General features: G+C 40.9%; 1 protein-coding gene across 2 annotated transcripts in view; it reads right to left on the bottom strand.

Annotated features, from left to right (window-relative positions):
* Positions 1-787: 787 nt before the first annotated feature.
* Positions 788-22,071, bottom strand: part of SLC26A5 (solute carrier family 26 member 5) — a 37,219-nt gene continuing 15,935 nt past the window's right edge. Inside the window, exons 3-19 of one of the 2 annotated variants that reach the window (XM_075429594.1) lie at positions 21,519-21,658; positions 18,192-18,302; positions 17,464-17,645; positions 16,772-16,936; positions 14,515-14,667; positions 12,771-12,853; positions 12,529-12,676; positions 10,664-10,777; positions 10,268-10,345; positions 9,293-9,388; positions 8,446-8,552; positions 7,239-7,308; positions 5,699-5,791; positions 4,634-4,756; positions 3,524-3,736; positions 3,198-3,252; positions 788-2,628 (exon numbers count right to left, since the gene is read on the bottom strand). In XM_075429594.1, coding sequence (XP_075285709.1) covers positions 2,486-2,628; positions 3,198-3,252; positions 3,524-3,736; positions 4,634-4,756; positions 5,699-5,791; positions 7,239-7,308; positions 8,446-8,552; positions 9,293-9,388; positions 10,268-10,345; positions 10,664-10,777; positions 12,529-12,676; positions 12,771-12,853; positions 14,515-14,667; positions 16,772-16,936; positions 17,464-17,645; positions 18,192-18,302; positions 21,519-21,658 — 2,074 coding nt within the window. In that variant the 3' untranslated portion in view covers positions 788-2,485. Of the gene's footprint in view, positions 2,629-3,197; positions 3,253-3,523; positions 3,737-4,633; positions 4,757-5,698; positions 5,792-7,238; positions 7,309-8,445; positions 8,553-9,292; positions 9,389-10,267; positions 10,346-10,663; positions 10,778-12,528; positions 12,677-12,770; positions 12,854-14,514; positions 14,668-16,771; positions 16,937-17,463; positions 17,646-18,191; positions 18,303-20,595; positions 21,659-22,071 lie in introns of those variants that run through there. The other variant, XM_075429595.1, reaches the window with a different exon arrangement.

Raw genomic sequence — 22,071 nt, 5'->3', positions numbered from 1 at the left:
TGGGACAGAACGCTTTTCATTTCGGGGCCAAGAGGGAGGTGGTGCGGAAAGCAGCACTGACAGAGCAGCTCTCTATTTGCCAAGAGCAGCACTTGAAATTAAGTGTACCTGTTACTTAAGAAAGGTAAGTGAAGTATGTGAAGAGTCTGGATCTTACCAGGTATCCTGAATTATCATCAGTACCCTTGCAAAAAAGGAGGGGGAGAGGAATATTATTCTGATTATTAAGAGGTAGCTCTGCGTCAAAGCGGACTTGGGCCCTCCAGTGACCTTGCTGTGGAGGGGCTTCAGCAGCAAGTGGGCAGAGGCACTGCCCTGGTGACACAGACAAACTGGAGAGGGGAAAGAGATGAAAGGATGTGGGTTTGTTTAATCAGGCACTGACAAGCCTAAGGTAGGATTTAAATTTTTTGGATAGTGGTCCATTAATCAGTACAGGGAAGAGGAAGTCCATTTGCTTTTCAGTAGATAACAGGCTGGAGAGCAGCAAGCAGCACGTCAACTGGTGGCAGCAAAGCCCGTGAAGAGACGTGGCAGGAGCGGCCAGCTTCTATTGCGTTGGGCGAGTTACCAGCAGCAGACAGCACCGCTGCCATGCAGGCTGGGATCTAGGACTGCCGTGGGCCAAGGCTTTCAGTCCAGCATTCCAGCAGCTCCCCGTTGGTACCAGGATGGGAAATGGTGGGAGAGCCAGAAGCATGAGGACCCTGCCCCCCACCCCTCAGCCACAGACACCTGCATCCTGGGACCTTGGCTTGTCCCACATACGGAGTCTCAAAGTGAAAAATTTTGACAAGTAACGATCATCACTTTATTTTAGAAATGGACAGGATTGTGATGTGAACTGAAGAGACTACATAGGTAAAAACTAAAGCTGCAACAAGCTGAAAGTAGAAAAATATACTGTATGTAGATACAAAGGCTTGTTAAACTAGTTAGCGTTATAAAAATGTACCAAAAGTTGTTTAAATAAACATGCAGTGTGTTAGCATGCATTCAATTCATCCTTTGAACTCTAGCTAAGCACTAATTTCTGATGCAGAAAGCTTCCTATCCCTATCGGCAGGGGAGTCTGAGGAAGTACAACATCTTCCCCGACTGCTGCCGGTTCTTGGGAAACTTGGTTCACCTGAAGCAAGCCCTAACCACACCAGAGCTTGAAGCCAAATAAAAGTATGAAGTTCTGCATTCAGAAGAGAGGAAGTCGTCTGAAATCCCTTGCGTGCAAGACCTTTGATTGGAGGGTGCTCGATGAAATGTCACTGAGGCTCCACTTCCCCAACGCTGCCTGTTGAAACAACCTGCAGAGAAACCCTCGTGGGCTCCCACCTCTGCTTAGGTTGGTGGTGACTGTTGTGAGGGAAGCACAGGCATTGAAGATTTCTTTCTTTTGCCTGAATTATGTTTCTGTTTTTTTCATCTCACACCTGAAGTTAAGCAGTACCACAGCGGCCAGGTTGTGAAGACAGCAGAAAAAACACCCCACACTATACTGTTTCTTTTAAAAAAAACCCCAAACATGTAACATTGAGTTCCATTGAAATCTATTTCTCCAAGCACTTAAAAGCTTGAGACAGAAGCAGCACTGCCAGTAGGAAGATATCTCAGGCAACAGAAAAGTACTTCTCTTTTTTTTTGGTCTGAGACTTTAGACCTTGTCTACATTGTTATTCCATCTTAAGAGACTGCAGATAGGGCATCAGTTTCTCATTTAATTTTAATAGGCTTCACTCCCACCTTAAACCAGTTTTGTCTTCAAACTTTGAAGCTAAACTGATTTTAGCTTAAAATCGACTGTATGCTTTTCTAGAAAGCGTAACTAGGTTTTGGCAGTGAAAGTACCATATTGATAATTTATTAAACAATGAGTCTGTAATGTGAAGTTTACTTAAGAGTGAAAATGTTCAGGCAATGAAGAGTTGAGTACAGCTGAAACAGGTTAAGACATTTTTAAAAAAATAACTGTACCATCCAGGTTTAAAAAGAGTAGCAGCTAAATGCCGCCAGTGTGAATTTATTAATCCATCTGGCAGATTATTATAATTTATATGTATGGAGATGTCAACATCAGGCTTTAAAAGTCATCTAAGAAAGTTCTTTAAAGACACTGGTACTGTGTGCATTGCAGTTGCAGAACAGTTATTTCCTGCAAGATCCCACCTCATACGGAGGTGAAGTGCCTGTTTTCCCACCAGGAATGTCACCTGGTTTATCTGATTCTGATTGCAGCAGAACACACTGAATTCTCTTGTCTTGCATAATTTTGTGCTGGTGTGTTGTGGGAAGGCTATACCCTCACTGAAGGAAATAACTCCAGAGCATGAAGGTTTCTGATTCCTTATCCAGTCTTCCTACAGAAAATAAGCACCGCCCTATACCCGTAGATACAAGTAGCCTTAGGCTCTCCTTAAACTGTGCAAATTAAATATTAAGAAAGGGTCTCCATCAGCATAAATCTGGCTTCCGTTCTGCTCAATGCCACTCTTCAGAGGTCAAAGTCAGTCTGGGAAGCAGACCTGTCTTTCACTTGGCAAGCAAGGACAGCATCATGAAGACTGTGAAACAGCAACTCTCTTGTTACAATGTTATCAAAAAAATTCAGTCTTGTCAGCTCATTCATAACGGGGCCTACAAAATAAAAGCCAAACATGCCATCAGTGCATAAACTGAAGTACTAAGATGGAAGATAAATCTCAGGAAGAAGACGACAGCTTGTTCCCTTACTTGCTATTACTTAAAACATTTAAAATAGCCAGGTGGATCACATGCTACTTCTGCTCCAAATGGGTAATTCTCTTACCCAGACATATACAGAGGCCTATTCTTGGCAGAAGATGCTACAGAATTCTAAATATCAGAGACCTGGAACATTGCAGGCTTTTCTCCTTATTACAACAATTTCAAGATACACAGTTTGGTGTGGCATTTACAATTTGCCAGCTGGAATAAATGGGAGCAGGATCTGGTCCTCACAGAACACTATGTCAGTGCTCTACCTTCACTAAAGTGAAGGCTCCAATGCAGATGGGCTTGGTTTCCCTCAAATCCAGTTTTAATCCAGTTTTATGGAAAGTGAAGAAAATGCTAATACTACTGAGGCACCTGGCAGCAGAAAATTCAGGGTCAGAGGGAAAGAGATAAAACACAGTCTCTCCCATGAAGCTCACAAAACCCCTCCCCCCAATACCTCAACTCACCACTACAGCTGGCGATACAGACACAGACATCAACTTCTTTGTATTCTTTTATAACCTGCAACAGAGTTAAACAGAAGTTGAAGCGCAGGTATGTCATCGCACACATCGCAGTTCTGGAAGATGTAAGCCAATTACTGCGAAAGCTCCACAGTCCGCATTCCCCAGTAGTTAGCTGAAACTTACAGAGCTACAGAATTAAAACTGTGATTAGGTGAGATACGGGATTGGATTTGAGCCAGCATTTGTGCCTCATGCTGACAAGGTTCCCTACTAGGTATCTCACAAGTCTCCTATGTTTTTTTTCTGGGGGAAAAAGCCCTACTTACTGATTTTAATGTTTTTGCTCCAACTGAATCCACAAAGTTCACTGGGGTGAAATCCAGAATTAAAGAGTGGATGTTTGTTTTGGCCTCCACAAAATGTTTGCACTCATCAAGAGACATGTCTTGCACACCAGCATCCGCAGATGCAAATTTTCCATTTACAGTTAAGTCATCATTTGCTATCTCATGTTTTACACTTGCTTCCACGTCATTAGTCTAGGAGAGAAGACAGATGAAGTTTAATGACAGCCAATGCTTTTTCAGTGTAGATCCCCTTCCTCCCCAAACTCATCTCTTCCTTCAGCCTTTAAAAGGCATCCAGCTCCTAACCATTACAGAAACTGCCTTTACATGCACACATACTTCCATATCTTACGTGTATCAAGGTTTATGCTCTTATGCCCAGCCTTTCTACAGTCACATACAAGCAGCTTAAAGCTGTTATCTTAGGAGTGAATTACCCATCTCCTTCAAACACCAACGCCTGTTCATATGTTTTCACTCCACTTCCTTGCCCTGTCCCTGCTGATCCTGTCAAGGCCTGTCTATTCAAAAGAAGCAACGGCAGTCGGGCTCTTCAGTTAGGCAGCTGGTTGCTTTCCCATGGTAAAAAGCACACAGCAGCTCCCACCATCGGGGTGAATGTAAACACGCACAAAAGCACAAGCATGCTTCAGACAACCCCTCTCGATGTACCTGCCTCCATTAACCAGGCCAGGATCAGCAGTGCAGATGGCACCTTCTTTTTACAGGGGCTGCTAATGTGAATTCATTCCATTATATTCTATTTCTGCGTGATTATTCCAAGTGTGTGGGGAGGGGCAGAGGTAGGATCCCTCTACTGTCTGCCAACACCACCACTGAGACAGTATGACAGTGTGGAAAGGCTCTGCTCTGCTATGTGCTACCTGAATGTAATCAGGTTCAACACAATTATCCAATCCAGCCGAGAGCCTCTGATCCTTAATACTGTTCCCTCAGCAGCCTCTCCATGCTGCACAGTGCTTCCTCCCTAAGCCTTTCTACCCGAGTAGTGCTCTGTGCCTTGTATAAACAAGAATGGTAACACCAGAAAGCAGCATGTTAGCTGATAAAGCAGAGGTAAATATTTACAGAAGAATTCACTAGTTTCAATACAGCTTTCTTTCCGAGTTCAGCTGCCGCCTTTTTTTCCCGGGCATGCCTCTTCCTGGCTTTTCTCCTTGCTGCTAATATGGCACAAGGGTCAACTCCAGTCTGTCATGAAAAGAAAGCATGATGAGAGGAGATTTCAACTTGTTAGGACAGCACTGCAGTATAATTGACACTGAATTCATCACTGTCATAAATTTAAAATGCAAGCCTGCATTGTTCAGCTTCTCTTGGTGGAGGTGAGGACAGCATAAAGTAAGAAGGAATAATCTTGGCAAGCACCATGTTAACAAGATGAGGAAGAGATGCATCACATTCTTTTCTTGAAATCAGTGTGCGCCATGTTCCAACCAAATGCTGATTCGAGTGCAGAGAGCAAAGGGCAGAGAAGTGCATTTGGACATAAATCACTAATACCACTTGCTTTGCGAAGATAAGTACCACCCACCTGTTTTCTGTAAGACTCGGCATGGGAGCTACAGAAAAATTTTTCAGAAGTTAGTAAGGGTGCAATTGCTACCGGGTCAGGCAGCTCTGCCCTTAGCTAGTTCTGTTATTGCCATTCCCACCCAGTCAAACACGGGTTAGACATGAGGGAAGGCATACTCTGTGTGCAGGTAATTTGTTGCTCACGAGAGACATTAAACGCCCACAGTATTCCACGGTCTTACATTCCAGTGAAGTTTGTCACCCAAGAAGGATGCTTTTACTCCCAGACATTTTGTTTTCAGTTCAGCAACTACTTATTTCCTTCTGAAAAAAAAACGTGTTTGACCAGTTTGGGCTCTGCAAGCCCCAGACTTCCCATTCACAAGCTGGCAGTATTAAGCTACACTTTCCCTGTATTCCCTCCCACCATATTGTTGCTTCCTAAGATGATTTGCAGTTGGCTGGAGCGTCACCTTCTTGTATTTTACTGATCACCAGGAGCCACAGGCTGAGAAACACTGTGCTAGGGGCTACACTAAACAGACTGAAAGATGAGCATATTTCAGAAGCCAGTTTGAATTTTCATGACACAAACATTAAAAAATTTGCTTTACTCACCTTCTTCTTCAGTGCACTTGTATATGACTCACTATTCGCAAAATAAAGTGATGTGTTAGCTTGAAATATTTTTATTCCAGGACATTCTTTAACCTAAGGAAAAGAATATTGGATATGCACAGTTAAATATTGCCTGCACTAGAAGAAAAGCACCTGTGTGATCACAAGACACATGAACATGCAGCCCAACAGCCAACCCTGAATGGCTATCAGCATCTGTCAAACAAAGAAGGTCAGCACTGTTGTGAGCAAAGCCAATCAAAAGATCAGAACTTCCACCTTTCCCAGTAATGTTGTACACGAGCAATGCCATGTAACATTTCTCCTTCTTTGTAACAATGAAATGTACAGCCGTAAAAAGGAATTAAACATTTGCAGTTCTCTGATGTTGCTATACGCAGCTGGTATTAACATTAGGAAATCATGCAGATCTAGGAATGCTTCCTTTTAGCCTCCCTTTCCACAGCCATAACTTCTTTCTCTCTCTTTCTTTCTTTTTCTTTCTTGTCTCCTCTTTCAAATCTTTGGTTTTAAACAGGCCTCCAGAAAGGTCTCGATATCACTTCTTCCCTCTACTTTAAATGAAGCCATCTCTAAAGAGGCCTCGCTCTGACATTCTACATGCACATGACGTGGCCAGCAGCAGAGATCCAGCCTGCCATATGCTGCCAACCCCGCCTTTATACAAGTGGAGGAAATGCTAACTGCATTCAGGGTAACAAACATGGCGTCTCCTCTTCTTTGCACACAGCTATAAACATGCCCACATATACTTTTGCTTTCTGTCACATTCTAAGCAGAACTGCTGGTGAGAGAATGTATCCAGATTACAGCATCATCTTTTCACATGGGTTTTTACAGACTGGTTCCTTAGTAAAGGCAGATTTAGCCTTCACAGCACCATGTCTGAGAACATGGCAGAGAGCGCAGAAAACTGTAGTTGCTGTTTGTGAATAAATACAGCATGTTTTTATCCATTATATTGACAAAATGTACTGCTTTCACCAACTTCTGGTTGAACAAAATGGCATTTATAAAAAGCTAAGTGCATGGCGAGCAACTGCGCCATTAATCCTGTATATTGAATAAGCAGGGGATAAGTGGAGGCAGGGAGATGCCATTTTGTACAGTTTGTGCAATTCTGAAGAACAGATCAGTTTAGGACCTGGGTTTCATGGATTTCCTGCAATACTGCCACACAAGTAAAGCAGGTGGCCTTGTACGCACTTGTGTACATAGCAGGTTTAGCAGTGGTATTCCTGTAAACCTCACCATTCTGTACAAGCTAGTACAATGGAACTAGTATAAATGTTACTTTTGATCACCTCCTGGTCAAATGTACATGCAGTACAAAAAGACAGCATTTTGAACAAAATAGCTTTTACTACTAAAACAAAATTTATTTTTCTCCCCTTCCACAGAGGTGAATGCCAGGCAGACAGCACTATATGTGCAGCATGGTGGGGCTAAGCAGCAAATTGCCACAGTTGTCTTTGCTCCACTCCACAAAACTCTTCAATGCAGAAGAATACACTCCTACCTCTTCGTACTCTTCCACGCCACAGTAGATATCAGTGTCAGGAATCTGACCAAGGATTCTGTATTGAGGGCTAGAGAGAAATGGAAGCAAATGTTTCAGTATTATCACTTACAAAGTGGAAAAGTCAGTATTCAATACAGATTGAAATGCGGTCAAATGCAGTGGGCACTTTATAGCAGGAACATAATAAAGGGGCCATTTGGTGACTAGGCAAGTTTGCTTCTGTCAGTGCAAAACCAATTTAGAAAATTTGCACTGCAATGTTGTCATTTTCTGCAAAGCACAGGTCAAAGCACGCAAAGGTAGAGGGGAAATTCTCTTTGGTGTGAACTGGTGCAACTCCATTGACTATGTTGCAAATATGGAAATTCATACTGGCAGAAAACATGCTGCAATTTCAGAGAGCCACTCTGGTCCCAGGACAATGCCCTAGAAGATGAGTACTCCCAACTCACAAGCAGTGTGACAGCAAAGTATGTTACTGTTCCATTTGCAAGAACAAAACCACATACACAGGGCAGAAAAATTTATACAGAGTGGAAATCTCAGAATTTAGTTTCATACCAATGCAGACTGAAACCAACACTTTTATATGTTTTCCACCCAGATATCCCAGACCTTGAGCCTAGAAGCCTCACATAACAGTCTTATCCACACACGCAAGAAATAATTTTGCTGTAGACCTGGAAAGCTTCACAGTAAAAACTTTGTCACTTTGAAAGGGGGGAGAGGAGAATTGATTTGAAAAACTAGAAGGGCAGGCACAATTTTCTAATGAATTAGAACTTTCTTACAAAATACCTAAAAATTAATCTGGTCATAACCTAACACAACTTCTGCTTGACTGTGACAATTAGTGTACACATAATGTAATCATTTACTGAAACTAGAATCAAGCAAATTTGAATTTCTGAACTCTAGGCATTAAAAAAAAGCAAACAAGAAGATTAACCAATATAAGAAATCAAAAGTCTTCTGTTTATTGTTGAAATTGCAAGTTTCACGCCCTCTAGAAATTCTGTCCTCAGAAAAATAAAACGTGAACCCTGGATGAGAGCCACAGGGCATGGCCTACATTATGAAGCAGATTCTATACTGAATGCATCTGAAGAGGGTCGAAAGGTTTTCTGCTTATTTGCACCCCTTAAACAAACAAAACCACACAGAAAATCAGCAAACACTAATTTTGATAAAGAAGAAATCTGACCTTTGTGTTCTGTAAATAACGGTTATCATTGCAAATGCTACTGCAGTAAGTAAACCATAGTCTAGTCCCAGGAAAAGAGAAGCCACAAAAGCTACCACCCAGATGGCCTAAAACAAAGAAGAATTATTATGCATCCTTTTCTGTTAACAGCAAAAACAATAGCATAATTCAGCCTCAAAACTCATGTATCGCTCCTGTTCAGGAACAGGCTATAATGTAATCCATCATGAAAGCAGACTGTCATTGCCTTAACCTTTCAGAAGTGCACAAAAGCTCAAGGCACACTAACATAACATCTGACAAATTGTCACATATTAATTAACGTCTTCAGTCTTGTTCTCCCAGGAAACCTGTGTTACCATCAGACTCCAAATACCTTACGATAAAAAAAGAAATATGCAAGGCCTGCAAGCAGCTCTCACTTACTTCCATTAGCCAGTTTATCCAGTAGAAAAATAACACCAAATCGTTCTTTGCGATACACTCTTAGCTCTGGCCCACTCCAGCCAGGTTTTTGGTTTGTCTTAAAAGCTGGCAAATACTTTCCAGTAGTTTTCTTTGTTACTCTGTATTTCAAATTCTTCTCAGACATTCCCACAGCTTTACTTTTACTGCAACTGAACAATTTCTGACCCAAGTTACAGTTTGTTGAAAAACAACAAAAACATTTTGTTTGCAACAGATGACTCTCCTAGGGTACTTACAGCTCCATGTCTTATGTTCATCTGCAATGCAACACCAATTTCTAACTCCTTGATAAGTTTCTACCCTGTTCTGGGAGTTAGGAAGAAGAGGAATGACAAATTTAATATAGCAAAATACACGCACTGAGCTGTGTATTGCTCACCAATTCAATCTTACTGGTTCTCCAGAAGTGCATGATGTCTCCAAACTGTTTAAACATTCCTTTCAGGTTCACCATGACAATTGCAGCTAGCACTGTCTAGGAATATTACACAAAAACAATTTTCAGAAGCAAAATAAACCTAGTGCCAAATAAAAACTTCAAAGCATCACAAATAACCATATTTCTGTGCTTTGTACAACTGATATAAGTCTACTGAACAGATGTTCCATGTAAAAAAACAACTTTTCAAGTAGTCAGTGGAGATATGCTTTTACTGGAGCAGCAGAAATGGCAATACAGTTTGATTTACTCTTTCCTGGCAAGAGAAATCCCATATTCCTGAGCTCCATGCAATTACAGTGCCTGTAATGGCTGAAGCAGCTAAGCTATATCTCAAATTCACGGTTCTCTGTGATCTACTGCAACATTTCGTGCAAGTGTCATATGAGCATAACCCAAGGTACATCTCCTGTAAAAAAACCCCAGGAATTGAATATCACCCTATGTACGCCCCAGAACTAAGCTTTTTTTCAAGTGAGAATATATTTATACATGTAAATGTATTTTTATAGAAATAAGTAAAACTGCAGCAAACCCAACTCATTACGCTGAGCCAACACCTAGCCCCAACCCTTTCCCAGCTAAACTGTTACTTTAAAAGAAAGTAGCTTTTTAACCTCTTCCCTGAATTCCCATGCTGCAAAGAGGAACTGTTTGAAGGTATCATTTTAACATTCTAAAGACAGAGTCCAGAATGTCCCATATTAAAAACAACAACAAAAAAAAGCATGCCGGATCCTTCAAAATACTATTAATTGCTAGTCTAACTTACAGCAAAAATCCATAGAATATTTAAAAGTTTCAGGATCAAGGCTTGTGTTTTCCTAGTAATGATTCCACAATCTCTATTTTAAGCAGTATTCACTGGCCTCTGTTCACTGACAATGCGATGCCTAACAGGCAAAACGTCTTTACCTGTGGAAGTGGTTCAAAGAGGTATCCAATAGCCACAAGTACCAACAGAACCATAACTGAAGAGAGTGCACCTGCAATCTGAACAAAAGGAGCCAGAAATGATGTCAGACTCTTAAGAAGTGCCCCCAAAGGGCAGTATTACTGATTAGCTAACCCCTCTTGTGCTTTCCACGAGGCTGGTTGTTCAAGTGGGTTTTGATTCCTCCCACTCAGTTCATCCATTTTGACTGTTGTGCAGCCTTCTATCCTAGCGCAACCTAGACTGGAACTTGGGATACCCCAGTTATTAATTCTGGCCTAGGCAGAGGCATCTAGCAATCTAGTGAAGCTTCAGACTTCAGCTTTGGAGCTCCAAAAAGAACTACTTTGTTTGGCTCAAAATGTGGCTTTACAAACCTGAGTTTTCCCACCGGTGCTTTCCTGAACAAGACTCCGAGACATTGAGCAAGTGACTGAAAAGCTTCGGAAAAATGACCCTACAGAGTTGCATATTCCCAAGGCAATAAGTTCCTGTGTCAAACAACAGAGCAACAGAGAAGATAGTTATAGCTAGCAACTGTATGAAGCTGCAGCTATCCATACATATTAACCACCAGCTCTTTTTCAGAGTGCTTTCTAGCAACCTTATTGTAGAAAATAAGCCTTATTGTACTTTGTACTTGTGGTTCTTACACATGCGCAAGCTGATGCATATTAAATCATCTGTTAAATAAACTATCTGATGAAATGCTGGAGACATTTCCCATCCTTAAACATTATAGTAATGAGTCAGACATTTTAGAAAACTAAAATGAATGAAAACATGGATTGTTTTAAGGATTTTTTCAACTTGGGGATAACTTGAATTTCAACACGGAATATACATGGAAAATGGTTTCTCATACAAACACTGTTCTCTGCTTCCCACTCTAAACTATCCGTTTCATACTACTCGAACCAAAAGCAGCCTCGGCTGTGTTTCCATGGTGGTAATCCATTGCTGTACATGAAAAAAACAATGCGTGTTCACTGCTTTATCAGGAAGACCCCACATGAGAACCATTATCACGAGCGAGATCAAAGCTCAGTCTACCTCAGTACTGTGTTTCTGATGCCTAAGGAAGTATTTGCTTGTAATGAAGCCTCCCTAGATTACTCTGCATCCTGCTATTTGTAACTGAGTTGATGTGAGTTACACGTTTTCAATGGTTCTCAATGAGTTTTTCTCTTTGCATTTGTACAATCATTTTTTGACTCATTCAAACACTCAGCATGCACTGCTTCTTATACAGGTAGTTCTACAGTTTAACATCCAGCTGACGTAGCATCTGGCACCTCCTGAGGCAAAGATCTAGATGCTTAACTCAGGTCAGCGATCATTACTTTAACCAATGCAAATAGAGCTAATTCTATTCATTCAGCTATGCATTTGTCGTCTTCTCTCTTCAGGTAACAGAAAACAATGATATGAAGGATGAGATTCATCTGACCAAATGTAAGACTCTGTAGGTAAAAGTCATTTAAACTCCATTTACTCTCAGAGGAAGACAGCCACTGTGGGAAGGGAGAACAGCTGATCTGCACCGTGTCAGATGCCTGCTCTAGGAAATGCGTTACAGCATGTGAACTCTGTCTCCCTTAACACCACAATGGTACCAACCAATAATTCAATTACAATATTGATTCTAAATTGCACAGGAAAGACAGAGTAGGTGAGGCTGGTATATTGATTTAGTTTTAGAGAGTCTCTAACCACAGCCTTTATCACTCAAACCACGATCAGAATGCTAACTATGGACAGGGCCAACTATTGCCCCAGAAAATTATGAGCTGCCTATTTGCAATGGGTGGGAACAAAAAGAAAGTATAAAATGTAATTGGGATTTCTAAGCCTTAGAAAATAGTTCTTTGACACATAAGGCACTGTATTTATCACATACGAACTATATGCTTCGCTTTATTACAGAAAGTACAGATAATGTAGCTGCCCATCAGGACAGTAGGCTAAGTAATGTCTGTCCCAACAATTAACATTCACTCATATGTCCAAGTCTAACAGAAGCAAGTTCCCAAAAACGAAGTTAGAAGTGATACTGGTTATTATAACGCGGAACGGAAGAAGAACTTACAGTAATTCCTGGCATTTAAATGTGTAGGCTGTCAACAACCTGACCTGATTCCACTATGAAAGAAACTCTTTTTTGTCCAATATCCCATTCTGCTTTAACAATGAAACAAAGGTGCTACTGAGAATTTTCAACAAAGAACTCAAATACTTTTACCTGATTACCATCAATGGTGTAACCATGTTTAAGGGCAAAGATCTTGGCCATTGATACAGCCATTGAAAATCCAACTATTGCTATTGCTATTGCATCCACAAATACTGCTCGCATGAGCTGAATGTCAGGAACTGTTGGTGGACGTAACCTTGGAGATGAAATAAATATTTACAGATTACTATAATAAATGCTACATGCCATATAGAAAAGCTATAGTTTGAATAATAATTTATCATCCCTACCCTTGAGGAATATTCCCAACAACATCGACTCCGTATGACTCACGCAGATTCATTCCAGCTGAAACTCCTGTGCCAATAATTACCTGAAAATCCACAAACACATCCGTAAACATCAGCTAGAAAGAGATAAAGCCACCTGAAGAACTAGTAACAGTTAGCTGATTATTAATAATATACACAAGGGATTACATTTATTTGTCAAATAGTTTCCTAAGGTTGAGGGGGTAAAGCCTATTAAAAGGAGGAAGTTCCATGATTTTCCCTCCCTCATCTTCAACCCCTACTGATTTTACAAAGTTATCTCAGGAACAGTTACATGGAACATACTATGGTATGATCTGAATCACTCAAATTCCCTTTGCCTGAGCCATGCCCAGGCAGAATAACGTACTGTGAAATGAAATGTTAGGACAAGCCAAGGATGTCTGCACTGCCATATTGTCATGTGCATAACCTGTATGTTATCTGTATACAGAACTGGTACAGCAGCAGTGAAAGGAACAGGTGTAAGACCGCTTTGCTATTGCCTTACTATCAAACAATACCCTCTTATACTACCTCCGTCATCCCTCAGCAGCATCCCTTTTCTTTGTTCCATCTATCTAGATTGTACTCACACCTTCAGTTATACCCTTTCTCAGATCTGATTTTGTGCAGGCTGTTTGAGAGCTCTAGTTATCTAAAATCTCATTTTTAAATCCAACTGCTTTTAATGGTGAAAGGTTGTCTGAGATAGTGCCTTTGTGTGTATTAACATAGTCTGCTTTATCCATGTATTTTAGAGTAGTCATTTGAAACAGAATCAATGCTGCAACCACTTATCAGTCTCAGAAAGAGAGAAAGGAAGGTTAAATACTAAGTCCCACTGGTTCCTGTTCTTCTTTCTACCACTGCATTTCAGAAAGCAAGCAAGCCCTGCAGAACCTCTCAAATAGGTGTCTGTAAGCACCTTTGTCCTGGGTTCGGCCAGGACAGGGTTAGTTTTCACTGGAATCCAGGAAGGGGCACAGCCAGGCGGGCTGACCCCACCTGGCCAAACAGAGCAGGGTATTCCATACCATGTGCCCTCATGCTGGGTTCCGGTGGGGGGGGAGCTGAGCGGCAGGAACTCTCTCGCGGCTTGGGAGCACGCAGTGGTGGGGGGTGGTGAGAGCAGCTCTGCATTCTGCTATTTTGTGTTGTGTATTCTCCTTATCTGTATCATTGTCGTTACTGTTCCCTCTGTTTGCTGTTCTGTTAAACTCCCCTTATCCCGACCCACCAGTTTCTGCCTATTTCTTTCCATTCTCCTCCGCACCCCGGCGGGGGGAGGGGCGGCCGCGTGGCACTTTTTGTTGCCGGCCGCAGCCAAACCATAACAACCTTCCTTCAGGAGGAAGTTTTGAGCTCTTAGACTCCAAGTGGGAAATGCCACTCTGAGGCATCTCTAGCAGAGACTCATTCAGGTGCCGAAACTCCAGGACAGAGTGGGTTTTACAGCAAATCTTCACCTACCCATTGCTATAGGGGACTGTGGGTGTTTAATGGGGTTTTCAATTCTTCTTTGGGACTTCACACCTAAAACTTGGGCACATCAGTCCCTAACCTTATAAGCATCCAAACCTTCAAGTGGATCAAGCCTCAAATGAATTATGTTCAACAGAAGTTACTCTAGAGCTCAGTAAGACTTGATAGAAAATGAGATCGTTCCTACAGCTTTAGAACAGTTATGCAATTTAACTATAGAATTCCACAACTGGCTTACCACAATGATCTCCATAGGAATAGGAACTGGGAGCTTCTTCTTAAACCGGAGATTGATTTCCTTGCCAATTAACAATAGACCCACACATGTTAATCCAACAATCAATGCAGCAATATTGGTCGTTGTTATTTTTGAAAGCACAGCAGCTATGCTCTGCAACACAACGGAATTATCATAATTAGTCCACGAAGATCATATTTGTTCCAATGAATTTATTTTCTTTGGAAATTTGCCACAAAAGAGGAAATCATACACTGCTGTTCAGCTGTGGTTTTATTCTGCATTTACAATCCCAGTTAATTAGCACCTCACCAAAATTCTCATCGTTCCCACAAAACCCAGAAGTTCAGAGTATCAGAGTGCAGAGATGCACTTGCAATCATTTACAATATCAGTCTTCCTCCAATAGGGCAAAAATTTGGAGGGGGAAGAAGTCTAAACTAAACTATGTTTCTTATCCTCAACATTTTCACACATATTTCATACCAGCAGCTACCTGAAAAGTAATAAATGCAAAGCCCTTCTAATACCTTCAAATATTTTTTGGCAAGTCACATCTACTTAGAGCTGCATAAACCATTCTAAAACAATAAAGCTGCTGATACAACCATTGAGGTTACCGTAGCAATATGATTAAATAACAGTGATCTTGCAACACCACTGAAACTGGCCATTATTCCAACATCTTTTAGTTGAAAACACTATTAAAGGGTGTTAGGAAGGAAAGCTTGCTGGAACACGCAAGTTGCTAGAGGGTAAATGATTCCCCTACCAATTACTCCTCCTTCGTCTACTGTATTTAAAAAAAGAGAAACTAAAAAAACCCAAAAAACCCCACACATCTGGAGAGGTCTTTAAAAGAAGATGTATTTACCCTTCTTTAGACAGAAGGAAAATTGCAGCAACTATCAGGATACTATACATTCAAGATGTCCTGGCAGTACATCTTGTATGTATACCTTCCCTCCTATTTGCCTGGCAGTTAGTACTTCTAGTTTTCGGATTAGTGAACTAAATAGCAAATTTAGGAATTCACCATTAGCGCAGCCTTGTTTCCAAAAGGTTTGCTATATCTGCACAAATATACAACAAAGATTCCCACAAAGTATTTTCTATAGCCTGCCTGTAGTCGAAATCCTGAAGCTTCATTACTGCTGAGCCATCAATCTGCCCAAAAGCTTGGGTTTTCACAAATATCTGAGATCTTCTCTATTCTTCCACTCAGGATTTCTTGTCTGCAAAATCAGAGCATTGATTTTCTGATAACAACCTGGGGCTTCCTAGACTGGCAAGCAAATCAGATTCAGATGGATTTCAACTCAGCCTGTTCATAACAGCAAGAAAAATAATGCTTATATAAACTTAAAAGCTTTGGTTGTGATTCCAATTAGAAATGCCACTTCACACAAATAATTTCCTGCACGGGATCTATTACATTTTTTTCAAAGCACAACTGTCAATTTTAAATTCAAGTGAACAAAAGCTTTTGGTTTTACTTAAGTCATATTAACCAAATCATAGCTTTACACTACATGGGTTTTCTTCTGTCCTCTTGCATCACTATATGTTAGAAGGTGAGCAGAAGATTAGGCTATGAGCTATGTCAAATACTGGATCCCTACATGCTCTGAACGATCAGTTTTAATGCTTAGGGTCTTCAATAAACAGCAATGTTTTACACTGACTGTTTTCTTTCAAAATAGTTTTTCCCATTGCTCTAGAGAACAGGTACATTTACAATGACACAGCACTTTGTGTCCAACCACACTACAAAACAGCTCACAAACAGGAAATGAAGAATACTCTCATCAGGAATTGAGTGCAAAATTAAAGAAATACAGACTGGGCAAGGTTCTGAGAATAATATTTTCCAGCTTTGCAAAACATGTCTGATCTACTGTGAAGCATATTCGCTAGGGCTTCAGGCTTGTGTTTTATCAGGAGGATAGCTTTCTTAGTAGCACATTTTCCCATGATGTACAAGAGACTTGCTTCAATGAATATTATCTATTCATATTACAAAACTACCTTTAGCAGAATCCCAAAATCTGCCCATCTCAGACTGTGCTGATCTATCAAGTCACACCCAAGCTGCACTTTCTATTGCTATAGCACTTAAAGACTTCATATCCAGTTTAGAATGCTGAAGCATTATTCTACTTAGTGCCAAAATAATTAAAAAAAAAAATAGGAAAAGGCTTCAGTGCTAGATCCAGACAATGCAGACTTCGCATGTTTAGTAAACGCAGTTACTCACATATACAACTGAGAGGTGTCCACTGTATCGGTTAGTCTTAATGCCAAGGAAATACTTTAATTGAGAAGTGAAGACATGAACCGCAGCAGCAGTAGTAAATCCTCGCACTAGAGGCTCCGTTAGATAGATGGCTACAAATCCAAATCGAAGGAGACCTAAGCATAACTAATGAACAAGACAAGTATTAACCATGTGACTCACACTGTAGCCTGAACATCAGCACTATATAGCAGACAGGCCACAGGACACCTCTTCCTACCCTGACGCACAAGCCAGATCAGGCAAACCTGAACTCAGCCTTTCCAAGGCCCACAGTTCAGTAGGCAGCCATCAATGCACCAAATCTTCCATGCTACCGGCAGGTGCGATATGGGCAAACACATGAGTTTGTATGCATTTATGGGCAGATTAGAGAACATCAGGTTGAGTTTTTCTGATGGCACAGGGTAAAATGAAAGGGAGGAGGTCCCATTTTTCCCAGTCAAGCCAAGATGCCAGTCAAAGACTTGGCTCCAATGTATCCCTCCCCGCTTTGGTTATGTGGCTGCCATGCAGCAGCCTTTATTCTACACAGTGTAGTGCTGAAGCACAAGTCTGTTGATAGGGAATCCGCCATGACCCAGTGCCCCTTGCAACCAGAAGTCTGGCAGCAGCATCTGAACTTGCCCTTACAGCAAACTGCAAGCACATACCTGAATAATTCCTGAAAGAAAGGCGAGAGTCACAGCTACCTCTACCCTCTTGATATCCCTAGCAGAGTAATAGTCTAGGGAATCTGTAACATTTGTAGAATTATAGCCTACAGAAATTATTTCATCAGGCACTTGTCTCACAGCAACTCCACCAACCATCATACTAATCACAGCAAAAGTGCCTGAAATAAGAAAAAGAGGAAAATAATTGGTTAAAATCCTGGCGGGTGTTTTTTAGGAGTGGCTCTCATTAAGAGATATGTGGAATTAAACTATAATAGAGTTTTCTATCTAAATACTGTTATCTTTTAGTCCCACAATCTGCACCAGTACTCAGCACCATTAAAGCTCGTTAGATGGTGAACACACACCTCTACGGTAAGTAAACACCAGCATTATCTTCTATCTCAGTTTCTATTATACAGATTAAAGATTCATCCTGGCCACACAGACAGTTGACTGCAGCAATGAAATTACAGTTCAGAAGTTCACAGCACACATTTCTAGATCTAATTCAATAAAAGATGCTCTTCTACTCCTTCCTAAGTAGGAGGGATAAATTCACAATTAAAAATACTGCCAATGCTTGACACATTTGTGTTTCTCCTATTCACTTAAATTTGAATTTATGGAAAACAATTACACTTTCTGTTTCTCCAATTTTGTTTTTTACCACTTTAATAAACACACACATACACACAGACTTTCAGTTATCCATACAGATATACCTATTGATATATGCTTGGAGGTTCCAAAAAAAGTATATAGAAAGACAGGATAAAATGAAGAATATAGGCCAAATACTGGGGGAACAGCTGCCAGCAAAGCATAGGCTAAACCTGGAAAACAGACACAAATATGTATGTTAGGCAAACAAAAGAAAGAAACCATCTGTAGCAAAAGGATTTAAGCCTACTAAAATTGAACTCATCTAACAGGAAATCTAGCAACATATCATAGGTTTAAAATACAAGACACATTGCAGGGAATACTCTTTAATATGTGTAATACTGTAGAGCAGTCTAGAAACCTGATGGTTTGAGTCAGGACACCGGACGTCTCTGATTACAGGCATTGCAGGTGTATGTGTGTGTGTTTGTGTGTACATCCGAGTAGCCGTGCTCTCATTGTCTTGCCTTGTGGCTGGAAGTACTTCTTAAGAGCTAACAAGCAGTTTTTATTGCTTTTGTTTGCATCTGTCAAAGAATGTAATTAAAAACACCCAAAACCCCATAACCAGCAGGACACATTTTATTCTTCTCCTTTTCTAAGCAGACATGTTCTTCATGGCAATCCATGACTGATTAAATAGTTCCCTCCTCCCTCACCCCAGTACAAGTGGAATGACATAACAGTTTCTGTTTCCACAAAACATGCTCCAAAATGTAAAATAAGCAGCGAAGCATTGCTTACAATCTAGAGCTTATACAGTCTGGTATACTTCCCCCAAATTAAGCCCTTTTTGTTAAGTCCTGTCCAGTTCCATGCAGCGGAAGTGCAATCCACAGCATTCCTATCAAGCAGGGCTGACAAGCACGGCAATGGAGCTGTGGAGGAACAGCTCTAAGGGACACCGGGTAGTGATATCTCCCATGGCGCTCCCCCTCTGTGTGAGTGAGTGTGTGCTTATCATGGGACCAGGCTCACGAGCAAACTGCGTGCATCACATGATATGGCACGTAACAGTCCTGAGCAGTTCCAGCAAAATCAGTAGTTCTACATGGCTTGCATTTATGAAAATCAGACACCAGAACTGAACAAATGGGCCTTGAGAAGAAAACACTGTATCCTGGATTGGCTTGGTTCTCCAATTCACTTTCGCAAGTGCAGACTCATGCCACCTGACGAAGCTGTGTGTTCTTACCACGCTTGGGCAGACTGGTCCAAGTCAGGACTGAAAAGGTCAACAGTCCAGTACAAATTATAAAAGGAAGCAATGGTTCACCCACCATGGAGAGCTAGTGATACTCGAAAACACCTCTCCCTATTAATTCATTTTTAAATTGAGAGACAAAGCATCAGGTTATCATGAAAGAATAACACCCGGAAGGGATCTTCTGTGTAATCCAAGCACTCTTGCGCAGTGTAATAGCTCACACAGCCTTGCTCATGCCCAAAGCAATGTCTGAGTCCTAACCAAGGATTCATCTTCCTGTGAGAACTGGACTGATGATATCATTTATTCTCTTGCAGCAATGAGCTTTTCATTAAGTACTTCTGAAACTCATCCCACATACATTCACTGCCTCAGGGGCTACTTCTCACACCAAGAGTATCAGCAGAACACCCTGTACTATAACAGCCTGGCCTTTAACATGCTGATGAACTTAACAGTACAAGTGACCAGAACTGAAAACCAGTGGTTTCGAAATGAGCAGGGCGGGTCCATGTGAAGTTCCTGATCTGAATACCCTTTTATTCTTTTTCCTTTTCACTTGTACTGGCATTTTTTAAAGGCTGTCAGTGCCAAGGAAATAAAGAGATAATGACACAACATGATTTCACAGCTTCAACACCCTGGTCATTGTAGCTCTGCCTGGAATGATTCCCAGGTTTCTTTGAACTCAGGTTTGCTATAATGACATTCATTCCAGAAAAATAAAAGTTCAACTTTTGTCTTTTTAAAAAGGAAAGATTAAGAGCAGTTCAAGGGCATGTCTGCAGTCACCAAAGGAAAGAATAATGTTTAGTTTAAAACAAAGTCACAAAATTAGGTACAAAGTTCACTGCTGACCACTTAAATTTTAGTGTTCTTATCTGGTCATCACATAAACTGTGTTTCAGTACACAACTGGTAATGTTTGTGTCTAGTATATGACAGATATGCCTGATGGTAAACCACATTACTTATGAGTTTAAGATAAGTTGATGTTTACATTTTTGTAAGAAAAAATATCCTTAATTATAAAAAAATTGCACAAAACTGGGAAGCTACAGAAATAAAGACGTCAACTGCATAGACGAAGTTAGGATATTCCACTGCTTTAATGGGTTACCGCCTACTAAAATCTAGGCTTCTTGGATTTACAGATTAATTCTTCAGACCAGCTTCAGCCTAAAGTGGAATGAGTGAGGTGAAAATATGAAATAAACTAAAATGCAGGTAAACTTATATATGTTTAATTACATTACCCTTAGCATGAGGGCCGTTCTGGACACATTCAAGAATTCCCTCTGCTCCAAGACCTCCGGGGAAATCTACAGGGACTGTGGTAGCTGTCATGAAGCTGCTATTCCCAGAGCAGTGATGGAACCCCATAACGATACTGCTGTAAAAATGCTGTCACTTTCTAATCCCACAGTAGTTCTGAAACTGCCGATGGTAAATTGACAGGCTGAACAAAAGATTCCATTGGTCCAGTCACCAAGAGCTGAACAGAACAGTGAACACTGGCTTTCTCGTTGTCTTCCACAGAGCCTGCTCCTGCTTCAGGGCCAGGCTCCACCTGGTGTGAAACTTCCAAGTAATTTAATAGAAATTCCACAAAATTGCAGTCTTGTAATAGGAGACACTTTTGATTTCTTTCCACCATATAAATAATTGCCCAGTACTATGGTTCCAGCTTAAACTGGTGACTTCTAGCCTTAAGAGAAAAAGAGAGATCAGTCTCTGATTTCTTGCAGGTTCTTCCCTGCTTGAATTAAGTTTGGTTACTTTGCAACAGTTGCTCTTCTGAAACATTATGTCTATTAGATACTCCTACCCTCTGTAAGAAATTTGCTACACCTTTCAGGATCAGGAGATCAGAAATTTGGTGCACTCAGCAAAGGTTTCAACATGCACTTAAACTGTGAAAAGTTGTTCTGTCATTGAGAGCTATTGGTGTTCATCAGAGAGGTAAGCTTCTGTCAGAGTTTGTTGCATATACTGACTTGCAGTTTTCAGGGAATCATCATTATGGGCTGGGCTGCAGAATGCTGTACTGATCTCCACACACACACCTGAAATATACATCCTATTTTCACGAGCACCTGTTCAGGAAGCCAAGCACTACCAGAAAGGCACACACAGAAGAAGTAAAGAAGAGAATAAATAAGTCCAGAAAGACACTCACCTTGAGGGAGCTGCATAACCCCAGTACTTATACCTGAGATAATGTCTCCTAATAAGTATTGCTTCACTGGGTAACGGGGAAGCCATTTTAAAATTGGTAAGGAACTGTAAAGATGAGACTTGGCTTTCTTAGAAGAACAACTGAAAATACAAAGCAGAAAGAAAAAGTTAGACACTAGCAGGGGACAAATGGGTTGAGAAAATTGTCTTTCATCTCCATGCAGGGAAACAGCTCCATTAAAGGCAGGCGTAGACCCCTGATGACAGTCATTTCTGGACAAAGCTTAAGCACAAACAACTATGACTCCAGGTAATTTAGCCCTTTATCACATGTTGGTTGCTGTTCACACACCTTATGGAACTGCAGAAGAGAATCACAGTCTTGCGAGGCTGGAGGTCAGCGGGAAGTGAAACTGTGCAAGTCCATGCACGATTGAGCAGTCACACAACACTTTTTGCCAAGATCGTTGCTAGTAACAATCCCCTGAGGATAACTTGCATTCTGATAATGGTTTTCACTCAAAGTACTTTGCAATGCTTTTTCCTATTTTTAT

This window comes from Opisthocomus hoazin, chromosome 8, assembly GCF_030867145.1.
Source record: "Opisthocomus hoazin isolate bOpiHoa1 chromosome 8, bOpiHoa1.hap1, whole genome shotgun sequence".
Classification (NCBI taxonomy): domain Eukaryota; kingdom Metazoa; phylum Chordata; class Aves; order Opisthocomiformes; family Opisthocomidae; genus Opisthocomus; species Opisthocomus hoazin.
The sequence above is the reverse complement of the archived record's forward strand: the minus strand, read 5'-3'. Positions and strand labels throughout refer to the sequence as shown.